Source organism: Pholcus phalangioides, unplaced genomic scaffold, assembly GCF_987345545.1.
Source record: "Pholcus phalangioides strain wild (caught in Gottingen) unplaced genomic scaffold, Ppha-v1.0 ptg000017l_1, whole genome shotgun sequence".
Taxonomy (NCBI): Eukaryota; Metazoa; Arthropoda; class Arachnida; order Araneae; family Pholcidae; genus Pholcus; species Pholcus phalangioides.
In genome coordinates, this window is record NW_028301610.1 from 4,146,122 (window position 1) to 4,164,095 (window position 17,974).

Here is a 17,974-nt window from a genome sequence, read left to right on the forward strand (position 1 = left end):
TTATATTGACTTGTGTTTGTTTTTATTTTTGTGTTTTATATCTGTGTATTGTATATTTTATCCAGTTGGATTTAATTTTATTTACGTTTCTATGTCTTACCTTGCTGTAATTGGATTGTTTTCTGTAGCTTGGAATATATTTAAATCAATAAAAACAAACAAACATAAAGTTATTTAATCTCATTAGCTTTATTATTTTTTTCTTTCTCTCTTAGGCTTCCGTCTTCTCTTCAGCAAATTAATGATTGGAACATTAGAATGTGATTCAACTTTGCTGGAAAGTGTTATGCTTAAAGATACCCAATTGTGGAAAGCAGCACGGAATCAGTGGCATCAACTATTCATTAGTGGCATGTTAATGGATCAACAATGCAAAAAGATTTTTGCTAAAACATTCACAAAAATTTACCCTTATATTATTAAAGATTTTATGGGTGATGATCATGATCATTCTATATCTGTAACATCACTTGGAGTTCAAATATTCACTGTACCTAGTTTAGCTCATGCTCTTATAGAAGAAGATGATGCCATTACAGTTTTGCTGAGGCCTTTCTATGCTGAATGTGAAAGAAATTTGAATTCAGATAGAAAATTAGCTTTTTACAGGAGCCAAATGAACAACGTAAATAACACTTTCAGACGTGCTCATTATATACTTTATGATCTGAAGTACTTACTTGCATCAACACCAAGTTCGTGGAATGATCAGCTACGAAGAAATTTCCTCCATGGCATTGTAAGCTCTTACTTATATTTGCTCAACTTTATGCAAGGTATGGATGCTGTTACTCGACAGGTAGGCCAACATATTGAGTATGAAGCTGAATGGGAAACAGGTATCAATCTACAGTTGAAAATTGCTTCACTATCATATCTTTTCATACAGTGGTGTGTCACTGATTTTGCAGTTTATGTGAAGGTCTTCAGAGCTACTTTAAGACTTCTTCAACCAGTTTTAGCAAAATCTGTTTGTATTGGAATTGAGATAGCCAATCATTCTGCATCATGTATTGAATATGATGTTAGCTCAATGCCTGTTACAATTCATTTACCCCTATCACGTTTTGCTGCTGGTCTTTTCCTTTACTTAGAAATGTTTGGCTTAAATTATGATGGAACTCATTTTCAATTCGAAAGCACAGAAAGGCCTAGTCCAGAACATCTTATGGAATTACCTTTGCGTACGCTAGTCATGTTAGCTCAATCTCGTGCTGGTATGTGGCGAAGAAATGGCTATTCTTTGTCTAATCAGATATACTTTTATCATAATGTGAGGTTCCGTGAAGAAATGTTTGACCGTGACATAATGATGTTACAGATAGCTGCTTCAATGATAGAAAGCAATGAGTTTCTCATACACTTGATCTATAAGTTTGGTTTGCTAAAATGGGCTGATGAGAATTATGATGGAACTCAAAGAAAATCAGAAGAAGATAACATTAAGCATATGCTAACTGTTGCTGAAGAGTTTCTTGCTTTGTTATTGACAATTATTTCAGAACGACATACTCCAGGCATTGGCAAAGTTACAGAAACAGATAGAATAAAGAAAGAAATAATTCAGCTCTTATGTATTGAACCAATGGCACATAGTCAACTTTTCAAAATGCTTCCTAAAGATAAAAGTAATGAAACAGGCGTTGAAAAAGTTGTTAATGAGGTAGCAACTTTCCGTAAGCCACAAGGAACTGGAACCGGAAGATACGAGCTTAAACCTGAATATTTTATAGACTTTAATCCATTTTACTATCATTATACAAAAGAGGACCAGTCAAAAGCAGAAGAAGCTCAGTTGAAAAGAAAAAAACAAACATCCAGTGAGCTATGTTGTCCACCTCCAGTGCCCCCAGAATTTGAAACTCGATTTGCTATTTTGAATAACATGTTGCAGTGTGATGTCATGCTTCATGTACTTCACCTTGTTTTTGCAAGAGCATTAAATCTCAGCTGTGCTGCTTTTTCAGAAGCTCAATTTGAAAAAGCTTTACACATTATTGGTGTGGCTATTCATGAAGAGCGACGTGCACTATGTAAAGATGGGCAGGATTCATATTTCATGTTCACCACTAAAGCAACTAAAAAAGGCATTAAACAACTTCTTGAAGAATGTCTTGATTTCCCTCGAGTTGAATCTCATAAAGAGTTACTGATATGGGTGCTGTCCCAGTTCAAGTCAGTAGAAATTCAACGAGCCAAAGAAAAAGGAGAAATAACAGAGATTTCTGATGAACCTATAGCTGAGAAAGCAGGAGTATCTACAATTCGGAATAAAAAACATAAATCAGATCTGGCTGCAGCACGGAAAGCTCGAATAATGGCACACATGAGTGCTTTGCAAAAAAACTTTCTCAAAGAGCATGCAGAACTATTCAAAGATCTTCATGATTCAGATGAGCCTGGATCTATTGCACGTTGTCAATCAGATACTGACATGGAATTTTCTTCAAATGATCCAGTGAGTATTGGAAGCATGCAATGTGGGAAGGTGCTTGTTTCTGCTTTATATACCTGTATTCTTTGCAGAGAAGATCAAGATGTCTCCTATTCAGGTAGAGCCTTGGTATTAGCTGCATTTGTTCAGAAGTCTTCTGTACTGTCGAAGAATCGTAAACGTGTTTTGAAAGATCCACAAAATTATGATCCAATGCAACTTCCTGCAGATCTTTTCTGTGCTCCTCATGTCAGTACATGTGGACATGTTATGCATAGTGACTGTTGGCAAAAGTTTTATGAGTCTGTTGTACGGAAAGAGCAAAGACGTCCAGTCAGGTGAGTCTATATCAGAATTTTTTTTAGGAGATAACAGTAAATCAAACTGTGTACATGTCTTAAAATTCCAGTAAACTTTGCTTATTACAATCTTTTTCAAGCCAAAGATATTTGAATTTTCTTTACATGTATTAATTTTTTCTCATTTTATTATCAGCCATTTGTGATGAATTGAAAAATACATAATGTGTCTCAGAAATATACACTGCTCAAAACAATTAGGGGAGCAAGCAAAAAAGTGAAGAAAACCGTGCAAGACAGCCATGTATTGGCATACAATGGATAGTACACACGTATAAATGTGCAATACAGAGAAAAGACGTAAAAAAATTTGGAATTAAGCTTTAATTCTTTGAAAATATGGAAAAAACATGAAAAGATGATTTAGGGCAACAATTTGGTTACATGTAAACGATAAAAAAAAAAGTACTGTTTAGACATGATGCATGAGTTTTAATAGGGCGTGTGGTCTCCTCGAACAGCTAAGACTGCTGCACACCTGTTTGCCATGGATGCGATGAGGTTATCGATCAGACTTTGGGGAATACTGTTCCACTCCTCAAGAAGTGCAATCTGCAAGTGTCGGACAGTAACAGGCGGCCTTAGTCGCGCAGCAATGCGTCGTCCGGATTCAGGTCAGGAGAGCACGCTGGCCATCCCATACGCTGTATTGTTTCAGCTTCAAGCATGTTCTCCACCAGACGAGCTCTATGTGGTCGGGCATTATCATCCTGGAAAACAAAGGAATCTCCAATGGCTCCAGCGTAAGGGATGACATGAGGTCGCAGTATCTCGTCTGCATACCTTCGGGCCGTCAAAGTGCCATTCCGAATGATATGCAGGTCCGTACGTCTGCCTATGCTGATTCCACCCCATACCATCCAACCAGCTCGTCTGTATTGAGACCTTTCACGAACGAATGCTGGGTTATTTCGAGTGCCCCTGTCCATACCAGAACACGTCGGGTGTCACACTCCAGACTGAATTGGGACTCATCTGTAAACAGCACTTGGCTCCAATCATGTTGCTCCCAATCTCGATGTTCAGCAGCCCATCTTCTTCGGGCCGCACGGTGGCGTGGGGTCAACGAAATGCAGACCATTGGCCTACGTGCATAGAGCCCTCCCTCATGAAGCCGATTACGTACTGTTTGGCTGGACACCCTTCGTCCTGTTGCCAAGAGCAACCGTCTTTGCAGCTGCATAGCATTCTCAGTTCTATTTCGACGGGCTGTTAACCGTACATACCGGTCATCAGTTGCTGTAGTGGCGCGTGGCCGACCTTGCCCTGGTCGACGTCTAACATTTCCTGTTTCTTGGAATCGATTCCACAGCCTTGCAACAACACTTCTGGCCACTCCAACAGCGTCCGCGACACTACGTTGTGTTTGCCCGGATTCCAGTCTGCCTGGCCATGCCATGCCATGGATTCTGGTAAATCACGTTGTTGAGACATCCTCAAGTCACCTTGTCTCAAAAAAATACTGCGCAATTGAATTTCACAGTTACGGCAGTAAAACAGACGTTTCTGCAACATCCCGATTTCTACCCTTATCTCCTTTTTCTGGTTTTTGACATCATGAACTTTGATTTGCATATGAAGTTTTCTTCTTCCGTTTCCTGCTAGGCTTTAAATTATGGATGATTCATTTTATGTTATTATCGGTATACATCTTTGCGTAATTTTGTTAAAACCATGTGCTCCCCTAATTGTTTTGAGCAGTGTAGAAAATACATATTTTTTCAAGTTAAATATGTGTTGGGTTATATATGTTTGTTTGTGTAGATGGGTGAATGTATGCTCTTTAATTGGGAGATGGGAAATGTATGCACAGCATAATTGGTGTTTGAATTTTAGTATACATGTAGAAGTGTTCTTTGCTTTACATGGTTAACCCTTTGAGTGGCATTAACGAGATATCTTGCCTCCTTAAAAACCTCCTATTTTGACAAGCCCAGATATTTTGTAAGTGATTTATTCAGTGGAACACATTTCCCTCTACCGATTAATTTGTACCTGCTGAAAATCTGAAAAAAGCCTACTTCATCAAAAAACGTGGCATCTTAAAGGGGGTTTAGTGATTTTTGCTGCACCACTTAAAGGGTTAATTTGTACAGTGAGATGAATTTGACGTGGGAGTTAGATACAGGTTTTCTTCAGAAAGATAAAGAAAATAAAATTAACTTCCAGCACACACAGAAAATAAATTTTTATGAATTAATTATTCCAACTTAAAAATCAATTTTGTGAATATACTCTAGTATATGAATGAATTCAATTATTGGGATATGACAACGACCCGTTGGAGTGGGTGTGTTTTTTTTAAGCTCTGATTTTTTTTTTCTGTCTTTGAAGCTTATTTCATCAATTTATTTTATTTTCAAACGCTCTAAAAAACGGAAAAAAAGATAGCTAACACAAATATTGCATCTCATCATGGATACATAATATATGTGTGTTTTATTTTCGTAAACTAATATGATACCAATTTAAAAGATCAATAGCACTCATATGCTTAAAGTTGTTCATTATGGCGGATAACTTGTGCGGAAAACATCGTAGCACCCGAGGACGAAATCAGCTGTACGAGATGTAAGATCCATCATCATTATAGTTGTATGGGATTCACTGAAAGGATATTCTGCAGACTGGGACGAGGGCGCGGTAGCCCAGGTCGATAAGATACTCGCCTAAAGTACCAAAGGATGTTTAGAGGTGTCGCGAGTTCGATACCCGGTTCGTCCTTGTCAGAAAACTTTCCTGACACAGGGGTACAACAAAAAAAACGGCGACTTGACCGCAGGAAAAAATTGCTACCGCAGGGAGTCCCCCATCGAGGGGTTAGCTCACCAACCACTCGACGAGTATAAAAAACAAGCCTGCCGTTCGGAATCGGCAATAAATTGTAGGTCCCGGTCTAATTAGCCCTCGTGTGCAGAAAATGACCGTGGTGTGACAAAAATGATCAAAAGACTGGGACGAGATCGCCTACAGAACTGGATTTACCCGAAATGCAAAGAAACAGTCAAAGTAAATGGAACAGATTTGAGCACACAAGCTCTTACTACTGCAGATGTACTGGATTTCACGTCGTCAGACAATGAACTGACCTTACACCTCTTGGATACTACCAATCTGCCGAGTGAAATGAAAAATATTGTAAACACAAAATAAATGAGGCATTCCACAATCAGATCAAATCCTTAAAACTTCATATACTCCCAATTCAAGGAACTTACAGGCCAAAACAAGCTATACTAATTGCAAATTAGTGATCTACAGGAAAAACAAGGATTATCATCAGAAAACACCATCCTGAAATCGGAAGTCAAAAAGCTACAGATAAAAATAGATGAACTACAGCAATACTCCCAAAGAACCAACATTGAAATCTGGGGCCTCCCAGAAACAGAGAATGAAGACATGACCACCATCAAAGAAAATTTGGTGAATCAAATACAGCCTGATCTGATCAGTGCCATAGCAGTAATTCACAGAGTGCCCACAACCAAAAAAGATAAAATAAAGCTGATCATTATTCAGTTTGACAAGAAATCTAACCATGACAACTTCCTGAGATCCACCAAATCTAAAAAACTGGTTGCATCCTCAATTGAAAGCAAGCTTGAACCCCTACCAATATATGTCAATGAACATTTATGCCCATACATAAAATACCTATTTTATCACTCCTAGCAACACAAAGAACAAACTAATTTCAAATACTGTTGGATTAGAGACAGCAATATTTTTATGCACAAAACAGATGATTCCATGGTGTTTCAGAATCAATCGTATAGATAATCTTGTAAATGTTAACTGAATACTACATAAATCAAAGCTCGAAAATGAACACCCTGGAATATCTAAAAAATTATTATGTGTCAAATATGTGAATTACAAATTATCCAACTACCATTTTAATTTTACTGCATTGCATTTGAATACCAGAAGTTTAAAGGCTAATTTTGATCACTTTATGTCATTCATAAGCACCTGTCTTCATAATATTAAGGTCATAATTCTCTCAGAAGTATGGATTTGTAACGAAGAAATTACACTCTACAATATGTCAGACTTAGAATTTTTTTCATGTTTCTGGAACTATAATAGATCTGGTGGTATATTAGTATACACAAACAACTCTTTCACAATGCTAACGGCAGAAGCAATTGCTATGCATCAGCCATCAATCAAATTAACCATTTTATGTTTATATAGATCCCATTCATTTTCTGTGATGAACTTTTTTGATGAAGGATGAACTAGATGCAAAACTAATTACCATTAAATCAAAAAATGTTATTCTGATGGGTGACATCTCAATATCAACATACTTAATCCTGAACCTGATGATACAATAGAATATATGACTATTATGTCAAGACATGTTTTTTCCCTTTAATAATGGATATAACTAGACCTAGTTCACTAACTTGCATTGATTACATACTTATGTGACTTGTCAGACATTATTAAATCCTATTCATATATAATTGAATCGAATATCACTGATCACTATCCAACTATTTGTAAACTTCAATTTAATACTTCAAAAATACATGAATCAAATGAAGTAAAACATCAAATGAAAAAAATAATCACTAGCTTCAATGATCTGTCATCATTTCTCCAAAACTAGGAATTCAAAATAGATCACTATCACTCTGGACTAGCATTTGTTAAATTTTTATCTAATCTGCAGACTATTCTTTAAAATCATTCTAAATACATCAACACCACATTCAATAGAACCTATGGGAAGCCTTGGATTAATGATGAAAATCATGAATTAAGCAAAAACAAACAAAAAAAATTATACTTTAAAACAAAAAAATTCCCCTATGACCTTTCAGCAAGCATAGCATATAAAATATAACATTAAAGATGAAATCAAAAATTAAAAATGCAAAAAACTATTCAAAAAAATTCTCTAAATGCCAAAATAATACACCAACGTTTGGAAATTTATCAACTCTATGAAATAAAAATACAAAAAATATCCTCCCCAATCCCCTTGACCCCTTAACTCCTGCCAATAATTTTAATTCCCATTTCATCAATGTTGCCGATAATACTCAACACCCTGAACATGATTACAAACAATATTTGCCAAATAACCATAATTCTATATTTTTTACCCAACTGATGTTATAGAGACAAAAAAAAACAAAATCATCAGTAACTTTTATATTTCTGTCTACATCTGATTCAATGAATGTAAAGTTTTTTAAATATGTCCCAGATGGTGTTCTCCAGACTTTTTCTGAACTTGCTAATAATTGCTTAGAAAATGGGATTTTTCCAGACTCACTCAAAAAAGCAATAATAACCCCTATCTATAAAACATGCTATAATAATGATTTAAATAGTTACAGACCAGTGGTGGTCCTTAGCCCTGCTACTGAAATCCTGGAGACCATCATCAGGGACAGACTATTCTCATTTTTAAACGCTAATCAATTTTTCAGCTGTAATTGACATAAAATAAATGTTATGTAACTGAGTTTTGAGACTAACATACATTTGCACTTAGTACTATGTTTTCTAAAACACATACAGTAATACTTTGACTTAGATTTTTTTTCGTAGTATTTCTGCCTCGGCTAACGAAGGCTTGGCAGATGTAGGTGCACTCGTTAACATAACAGAGCCGCATTGTGAGCTTAATTTTCATCTTAATCCAATCATCATAATTACTATCATTTGAACCAAATTTATTTATGCCTATCTCAGAATCACTTTCTAGATGTACCTCTATTTCTCTTTCAGAAAGATTGAGTCATTTTATGTAAAATTAAAGATTTAGCTAAGAGAAGATACAATTAAAAAGGAGAGAGAGACTAGACTTTTGATTGCTTTTAGTGCAGAGTTGTACCAAACTGAACCATCTGGATTTTCTAGGAGCTTATCTATTTTTATGTATGGCAGAGAAATGCATTGACTATCTCACATAAAGTAAAATAAATAGGTTCTCAGTTGCTCTCTCACGCACACACATCCTTTCTTTAAATTCTTCACCCGATTTTGGGGTTATTTATCTCAGCTTTCAGTCTGTTTTTTGTGTAGCAATTCTTAGTGTTTTACAAAAGTTATCTTCAAATTTTGGGTAGTTTACATGGAAGGAATTTAAAATATTTACCATAGAAACCTGTCAGATATCATATTTTGTATTTTGGTTAACGAATATGATTCCAGAATGGATCATCTTCCTTAGCCAAAGGTGTAACTGTATACTTAAATCAATACTGCCCATAAAAATAGTCATCATCCGAAAATGGCTAGTTTCTCAATGTCTCACCATGAGTGTCATAAGAATTAATATGAGTAAAAAGTTTTCAAATTATAACTTTTATTTTATTCATTTTAATTTTCATTGCTTTTATTTACAGATTTGGTCGCCAGACCAATTTTAATGTTGAAAAAAGTGAATACCTTTGCCCTCTCTGTGAGCGTCTCAGCAATACTGTGATACCCATGCTTCCACCGTTGATGACATTTATTCCTCAGTTGACTGTCAGTTCTCTTGTAATTGATATTAATGATTGGTTGAGTTGCATGAAAAAATCAGTGGAAAATATTCAGACTGAAAAACCAAAAATTACTGATGGTGAGCCATTTTTATGTAACATCAATTTTAGTTTTTCATGAGAGAATTCGTACCACATTATTGTTTATTATTTTTATCTTATAGTATACTTTGACTTTTATAGATATCTAATACCTATTTTGTTTTACAAAATTTTCTGTGTCTATGTGAGTGCAGTCATACAGAACAGTTTTAAAACTTAACAAACTTGGTATTCATTGCATTTTGAAAAGAATTAATTTTTGGTATTGAGCACATGTGCTTCTGAGAGCTTTGTGTGTGTGTGGAGGGGGGGGGGGAAACAACAGGATGTGTGACAGTGTGTATTTAGGAATCTTGTCCTCAACAGGGTTGCATTAATATTGTGTGATAGTTGCTCCTAGAAGAAAGCGTAAAATACTTTAGCTTTTCACAGGCTAAAATTTTCCCGCAGATTAAGATCTTAATACCTTTTAATACCCTATACTATCACTCACTTATAGATGAAGAACTGGTCTTGTGAAATGATAGTGTTGATGTAAAGTTACCATATATAGGGACAGACATTCAAAATTTGCTATTAGCAGAAGTTACTAATTCATGTTTAATGTTTAATTTTTTATTTCCTGCTACAAGTTATTTTTTCTTCTACAGAAATTTGTCAATAATGAAATCTTATTTAATGTTACACATATTAGATCATAAAGAATTAATATTAATTATGTTGTTGGAATAGTACAGAAAAGATTAGGTGGTGGAAAAGGCTTAAGGACAACCAAATAATTGTCATATCTTGAAAACCTGTGGATGTAAATATATGAAAATTTTAGAGCAATAATTGGATGGATTTTATATAAAAGGAACCAAGCCCCATTTTTAACATTTTTGAGATATACCGACATCTGGACTATTGAAAGAGGTAGAATTTTTTTTATCTGAATAGAACCAAGTGACATATAGGCTGTGATGCTGTCTGTATGCACTTGAACTAACTACCAAACCAAATAGATAACTGAATCCAAGATAACTTTAAATAGCTTTTTCTCAGTTTTTTGATTTAATGGTGCTTGGTTCTTTTTATATAAAAGCTGTCCAATTGTAAGTGGAACTTAACATTTTCCAGTGAAAATAATTTTGATCAGTGTTTCACTGCTCCAGAAAAAAATTGTTTGAATTATTAAATTATACTAAAGGTCAAAACCTGGAAAAAAGAGATAAGGACAATTGAAAATTGTGTGCAAAAATTTTATTTTGATCAAGAAAGACACCTTTTTTCTTTATAACCTTTAGCATTCAAGATGCCATTGATAGAGATAAGCAAGCCATAAATAAAGTTGTGAAACCATCTTCCAAGCTTGTTTGATGACTGTAATAAGATCATGTTTGTTTTCGTATTGTGTACCATTTCTATATCCTTCATGAGTCAAAATGCAACACAAGTGCTCTACACGATTAAGAAAAGGACTTCTCAATGACCACTCAAGAGGTTCCACTTGAATTGGCTTCAAACCAACACCTTCTAGACTTTGAAATGTGCTGAAGCCCTGTTGGAACAAAAACTGTCAAATGGTTATGAGAGGTGCTATGAAAATAGAAATTCTGCTGAATGCTGAAACTGTGTGTCAGAACCTTTGAACTGAACCTTATTGAGCCTTTTCAATGCCCAATCAATATGCTGTCTTTGGCCATCTTCATACTTTCAGAAAAAAATTTGATTCCACAGCCCATGACTGATCAAAACAGTCTCGGCTGTTATGCCAACATGAGAAAATTGAAAATTTCTTTCCCTGATGTCAGAAAACACGTGTGTCCTTATACTTTTTTCTAGGTTGTGACCTTTACTATAATTTAAACAATTTTTTTCGGGAGCAGTGCAGCACTAATCAAAATTATTTTCAGTGGAAAATGTTTAGTTCCACATGTAATTATTGTTTTGTAAAATTTTCATATATTTATATCTACAAGTTTTTGAGATGTGATGATTTTTCCATTGTCCTTAAACTTTTTTCCACCATCTTAATGATGGATCAGTCACAGACATTTTCAAACTTTCTTCAGTAGAACTTATTTTAATATACAGCCCCATCTAGATTACATTGCTCATTTTGGTTCGAACAACCCATGTTTCACTTACAAGTTGAATGGCATTACTATCCTGGATGCAACTAGGGTCTATGATTTGGGAATTCTCATTAGGTATGTCCTCACTGGTGCGTCTTCTTTCAACGGCTTTCAACTTTCAATCTTGTTTTTTTTTTCTTTACCGCTGAACTCTATCGCATGCCTCAAGTGGCGTGCGTTTTTTCTGTCTTCACCTATACGGCTAAACCTTTCAATTCAGATGCCGATGCAACTGTCGCAGTGGATGCAATTTCCACATTTTAATGTGAAAATATGTGAGGGAAAATTGCTCTATAAAAGACGGAATATATAGACGAAATCATTCTCAAAATTGCTCAACTTCGGAATAAATTAAAAATTAAATCAAGTCGTTCGTCAACTTTACCCGAATATAGTTGAGTCAAAGAAATTAAGAAAACTGTATACGTCTATTTTGCCAAGTCGTAATCTAATACGTATTTAAATAATTTTTTTCGTTCAAAATTATAGTCAGCGCATTATTTTTCTCAAGTGTTTATTCATACACCAAAGCACTAAATCCGTGGTAATAGAAGTGAAAAACTTGAAATTTCCAAATTAAATAATTTTTCGTAATAAAAAGTAGCAGAATATGATAGCCCAAGATGATCAGATTTAAAACATTTTCGCACACAAATCCGAATATCGAAAGAAAATTATTTAATATGTTGTTTCAATCAATTTTTAAACTTGAAATACCGTACTTTCGACAGTCAGTAACAGAAAATTTCTCTAGAAGAGAATTTCTTGTACGCTCATCCCTAAACTCGGCGTGCTACTCGAAAGGTTGGTCCTGCGTGCGCTTCTGGTTGCAGCTCTAATAATATTCATGAAAATAAAATCTGCATAAAACTGTACAGTTTTTGAGAAAATGGCGAAGATTATTATTGTGCTGAAGGGCACAGCCTGTTCCTTTATTCGGGCCCTGTGCAAACATTAATCTTTTCCCTCCCCCCCCCCTTTTATATAACGTTCTTTGAGGCAACTTTTTTCCAGTCGGCAGCACAATGCTTGTTCCCATCATCAAAAAGGGTGCACTCTTATCAAGTTTGGCATACGACTGCTTGAAATCAGGATGATTTTAATCATTGAATGTAATTTGTGCAAAGTGTTTAAATTGGGACGTTAATCAAGTACTCACAAACATGAAATCGGACATGAGCATCAAGCACTTCGAAAGCACCACAGTGCCCGTGAGCAGCAGGTTGAATATGTCTGCTACAGATTACAATTATGTAAAAAGTTTACATAATTACTCTCAAATTAAATTCCACGTTTGGAAATATTCTACGGAAAGGAAGGTTAAAAAAAATAAAGGTAAGAAAATCCAAATTTGTGGGCCTCCTAAAATTGCAAGGGCGAAGGGCACTTGCCCCCGTTTGCCCATGCAAGAAACAGGCACTGGTAAAGGGGTCTTGCATCCGGTAAGGGTGATCCTCCAACAGTTGACTAAGTATTATTTGTGTGCCTCCACGAAATGTTTAGAAAAATGTGGAGTCAAGAGTTTCAACAGCACGGTGGACCTCAGATGAAAGTGATATTCGGAGGGCGTACCAATTTTATATACTTTGAAAAATCATACCATTAGATCTTATTATCATAAATAGCCCTCCAACACATCTGGTTAAAGTTCTAACGCCGTGTCTGGGTGGCCCCGCGAAGAGCTCGTGAATTATTTTATAATTACACAGCAAACCTCTGTAACGCAAGCTCTTCGCAAAAACATGAAAAAAAGAAATCGACCAGCATTTTAACATGAAATTCTACCAAAAAATAATTTTCAAGACAATCATTTAATTTATAATTTTACAATTATAATTACCGTTAATTTAAATTTACCTTCAATAATATCACGTAATGCACTACGTGACCTGAAGTTTTTTTTTTTTTGTTGGCATCATAAAAATCGAGAAAAACTTATGAAAACAACACCGAATCTTCACGAAAAGGAAAGGGAAATTGAACGAAAATCCAAACCTGGTGGAGCAGAAGGAAAAGGAATACCTCTTAAAAAATGGCCGCCTTTCAACAAGTTTGAGTCACGCCTGAGTGATTTACGACACGATGGATGACAGGTGTGCCAGTGGAAAGCGCATTGATGCAGAAAAAACGCACCAGTGTAGACATAGCTATTGACATGCAATTTAGGTTTTCTGAACATTGTTTAGTGGTGGTCAAAAAAGTGAATAGACTGCTCAGTTTCATTATTGAAAAGGCCTCTTTGCGTTCTAGTAAAGTCATTCTTCTGCTTTTCCGAGGTTTAGTTTGTCGAGGACTGGAGTATCTTGTAATTTTTTGAAGACCATACCAACAGAGAGACAAAGACTTGGTTGAGGGGGTGCAGATAAGAGCTATGTGTGCTCTTGTTGGCACAAAAGAATTGGATTATGAAGAGAGACTTCATTTTTTAAAGATATTTACATTGGAAGAATGCACGTGTCTGGGATATGATCGAAGTGTTTAAAATTTTCAACGGAATAAGATAGGATGAACCATGAATTATTATGCCATCAATCGACTCTTTCAACGAGGAGACACCAGTTTTGTTCAGTAAGGGACAACCCCAGGTGGTGGTGTCACAGGGAGCTTTTCTCTAATAGGATTGTTAATAAATATGGAATAGCTTATACACTGGTGAAATAAATTAAGAGAATTTGCATATTTTATCGAATTTCATGAAAAGAACTGAACTGAACTGAATGTAAAACCACTGCTTCTAGACAAAAATTCAAATCTTGTACGTCAAATACATAAGCGTACATGTGTGTGTAGGCGGAGCCAGTAGAGAAACAGGCTTTATAAGTGCGCGTAAGTTAAGATGCATTTCGTTCGCTAGCACGCCTCGGCGAATTTCTTGGTGTTATTTTGCAGCAATCGGTTAATTTCAAATTGTAACAGTAAAAATGAGTAACCACCAACGTTTAGATGATGGAATGAGGTGGCGAATTGTGAGAAGGCTAGAAGCAGGCCAATCTCAAGTCCAGATTTGTAGAGAGTTCAATTTAACGCCCAGCGTCGTGTGTAACTTATGGAAACAGTTCCAGGATACCGGATCCATCGAGAGAAAGCCTGGGCAAGGTCGTCCAAGAGCCATGACGGCCAGAGAAGATCGCCATTTGTCGATTATAGCGAGGCGTAACAGGAGTGCTACAGCTTCTCAGCCCTCTCGTGACTTGTATGCAGCCGCAGGAACCCGTGTATCAAGGGTGACTGTTTCCAAAAGACTTCATGAGAGAGGGTTGTTTGCAAGAAGACCGGCTGTTTGCGTCCCGCTCACTTCTACGGACAGGTGAATCCGTTTATCATGGTGCAGAGAGCATAGAGATTGGAGTATGGATCAATGGGCGACTGTTCTCTTCACTGATGAGTCCCGATTCAGCCTAGGCACCGATTCCCCCCCCCCCCCTGTACGTTCATGGAGAGAACCAGGGACCCGCTACCTACCCTCCAATGTCCGCGAAATCGACCATTATGGCAGAGGAGGTTTAATGGTCTGGGCAGGCATCATGTTGGATGGCCGCACACCTCTCCATGTCTTTGAAAGAGGCACTGTGACTGGTGTGAGGTATAGGAATGAGGTCTTGGAGCCCTATGTTCGCCTTTTCAGGTGTGCAGTTGGCCCTGAGTTCATTTTAATGGACGATAACGCGAGGCCACATAGAGCTCTTCTGAGCGAGGATTTTCTAGAGAGTGAGGATATTCGCCGGATGGATTGGCCAGCCAGATCTCCAGATCTTAACCCTATACAGCATGTCTGGGACGCTCTGGGGAGGGCAATTGCAACTCGCAACCCCCCTCCGGGAACCATCCAGAGAATGAAAACAGCGTTGCTGAACGAGTGGGACCAATTGCCACAGGAAATGATAAACTGCCTTATTTCAAGTATGAAATCACGCTGCGAGACCTGTATATCTGTAAGAGGGGACCATACCCCCTATTAACCCATTTTTTTGTTTATTCTGCAACCGCTGTTTTATACTTTCCGACTCCAACGAGTGTTACACACGATCATGCGTGTGTATTACAATTATTGAATGGTTATTTGTTTTGTATTGTATCAATGTATGTACGTATCAAATTTCATTAAAATCGGTACAGTAGTTCTAGAGATAATCGACCAAGTCTGCAAATTCTCTTAATTTCTTACACCAGTGTATATATACCTCCAGGGGCCATGGATTCTAACATGATAGACACATTTAAAAAAATATAATAAACATATTGGGACAAATCAAGAAGCTACTTAGAATAAGACAACCATATTTTTTTTATGGGCAGTGTTATTTTTTATTAATTATTCGTTTATTGTGATTATGTTCTTATATTTGGGTTGCTGTATTTTAGTTTTATTTGACAGCCATAGTTTTTATGGGCATCTTTTTTCAGCCACTTCGTTGGGCAATTTGCCCGTTGCAGCCTTTATATTTTTATTTAGATCCATAAATTTGGTACATACTTGATTATCAGCAAAGGTAATATTAATGTTTATTGTGTATTTCTTTTTTTTTCTCTCTCTCTCCATATCGCTTTATATGTATTCTGTACATTGTACCATACTGAAGGAATACTGCCAACTAAATAACCAGCAGATGGCATTAGTCATCCATGATTGTAACTGAATGCTGTGAATATATATTTATACATGTATATGCGTATCACTTAAGCAGAGAGTCGCGACTTCGAATTGTTGAGATGCGTTCACGTTCAACTGTATTGTATATAGTCAATAGTCCTTTTAATTCTAATTTTAATAGTAGTAAATAAGTAATAAAGTATTTTAATTCAATCAAGTAATATGGTGAATTCTTTTGCTATACGTTCATTTATTTGTAACTTGTTATTTTTATGAGCTCTAAACGTTTCAATCATTTTATTTCAAATTGGTTCTTAGAAAATAAACTAAAGCAGATGCCTCACTATTATGTGCCAAGGCCAATTGAAGAAATCACAAGTGAAATGCCACCAGATATTGCAGATAAGTTCACTGCTTTATTCTCTTGCTACGAAGCTACTCCATGCAACTCTCTTCAAGAAAATTTAGTTCGAATGATGAACATATTTTCTGAATCAACTTATGCTGTATGTTTCCCTTCTAAATTTCAAGTAAGTTATTTGGATTGTTGCATGTTTAACAAATCTTATCACAAAATTACCATATATGCATCATAATAACAGATGCTACTGTACTTTAATTTACCTGGGTCCCGGGACACAGGGTATTCAAAAAATCTGGTCCCTTTTGAGTGAAAGTGGGTCCCTCTCAAAAAAAATTATCTTGAAAAAGGTATGCCCCCTTCCCCATAATTCACTGGTATCTCTATGAATTGTTTTTCCAGCATGCCCCAGGTCTTCCATCACCTGCTTATATCTCTCTCTTTTAGATTTGCATTGACCTTTACCATGTCAAATTCATACAAGAGAGCGCAAGAGAAGACAAACTCAGAGCCTCTCTGTTTTGCTGTGTGTGGAAGCCAATCCGTAAAGCCGCAGCTAAGCCTGCCGCTCTACTTGAGGTCCAAATGTGTAAAAACCTATTTTTCTTCAAAACCACCCTACAATGTGGGCTAAAAACAGGCTTTTGAGTGGTTCAGGGTGGAGTGGAGACAAGTTTTTTGTGGTGGGTCCAGACTGAAGCAGCATAAAGAGCAGCTTTCATCTGGACCTAACTTAATTTGTATAGTATGTGGTCGAGCTCGCAGAACTTGTGTCAGAAAGAATGTTTCGTCATAGGTACCGTAAGAGCTCTGATACGAAGAAAATGGGGATGGGGGTTGTGCTAGACATCAGTATATACGGCCCACAAGGGTGTATGCAGGTTGGGATTGCATTTTGGATATTCAGGAATTATTAAGGGGACTTTGCAACTTCAGAAAGTTGCTTTGGAGAGGGGCTGATGTGGCCTGAGCGTTCTAGATTCCAGTGCCAATGAGGTGCTGTATTTAATGAATTTCCAATTAAAATTTTTTAAAAAAATTAATTTTTGAGTGATAATTTTTTGTTGTACTGTGATTACGTTGTCCTGGGGGGTCCCTCGTGGCAAAGCTGAACACATTCATCACTATGGACAAGCTTTAATCGAATGTTGGCATGTCTACATATGTATACAAAGATATGATTACTCAAACTCCCTGTCTTCATAGAATTGAGTGAGTTTACCAACAAAACACTCGACACTTTTTTCGCCACTTCACCACAACAAACATTCCAAGCAGTTGTTTAAGAACCGTACTAATCATCTCCTGAGCCACATTGTGTTCTCTTAAAGTCATTCTTCTGCTTTTCTGTGGCTTAGTTTGTAGAGGACTGGAGTATGCTGTAATGTTTTGGAGAACATACCAACACAGAGAGACATAGACTTGGTTGAGGGGGTACGGAGAAAAGCTAGTCATGCTCTTGTTGGCACACAAAGGATTGAGCTATGAAGGGATACTTGATTTCTTGAATATGTTTATATTGGAAGAACGCAGGTGTCTGCAGGGGTATGATCAAAATTTT

General features: G+C 36.5%; 1 protein-coding gene across 2 annotated transcripts in view; it reads left to right on the plus strand.

Annotated features, from left to right (window-relative positions):
* Positions 1-17,974, plus strand: part of Ubr1 (Ubr1 ubiquitin ligase) — a 62,044-nt gene that overhangs the window by 32,891 nt on the left and 11,179 nt on the right. For both annotated transcript variants that reach the window (XM_089246719.1, XM_089246720.1), the window contains exons 7-9: positions 216-2,772; positions 9,165-9,382; positions 16,371-16,582. In XM_089246719.1, the coding sequence (XP_089102845.1) occupies positions 216-2,772; positions 9,165-9,382; positions 16,371-16,582 (2,987 nt within the window). The remainder of the gene's footprint in view (positions 1-215; positions 2,773-9,164; positions 9,383-16,370; positions 16,583-17,974) is intronic.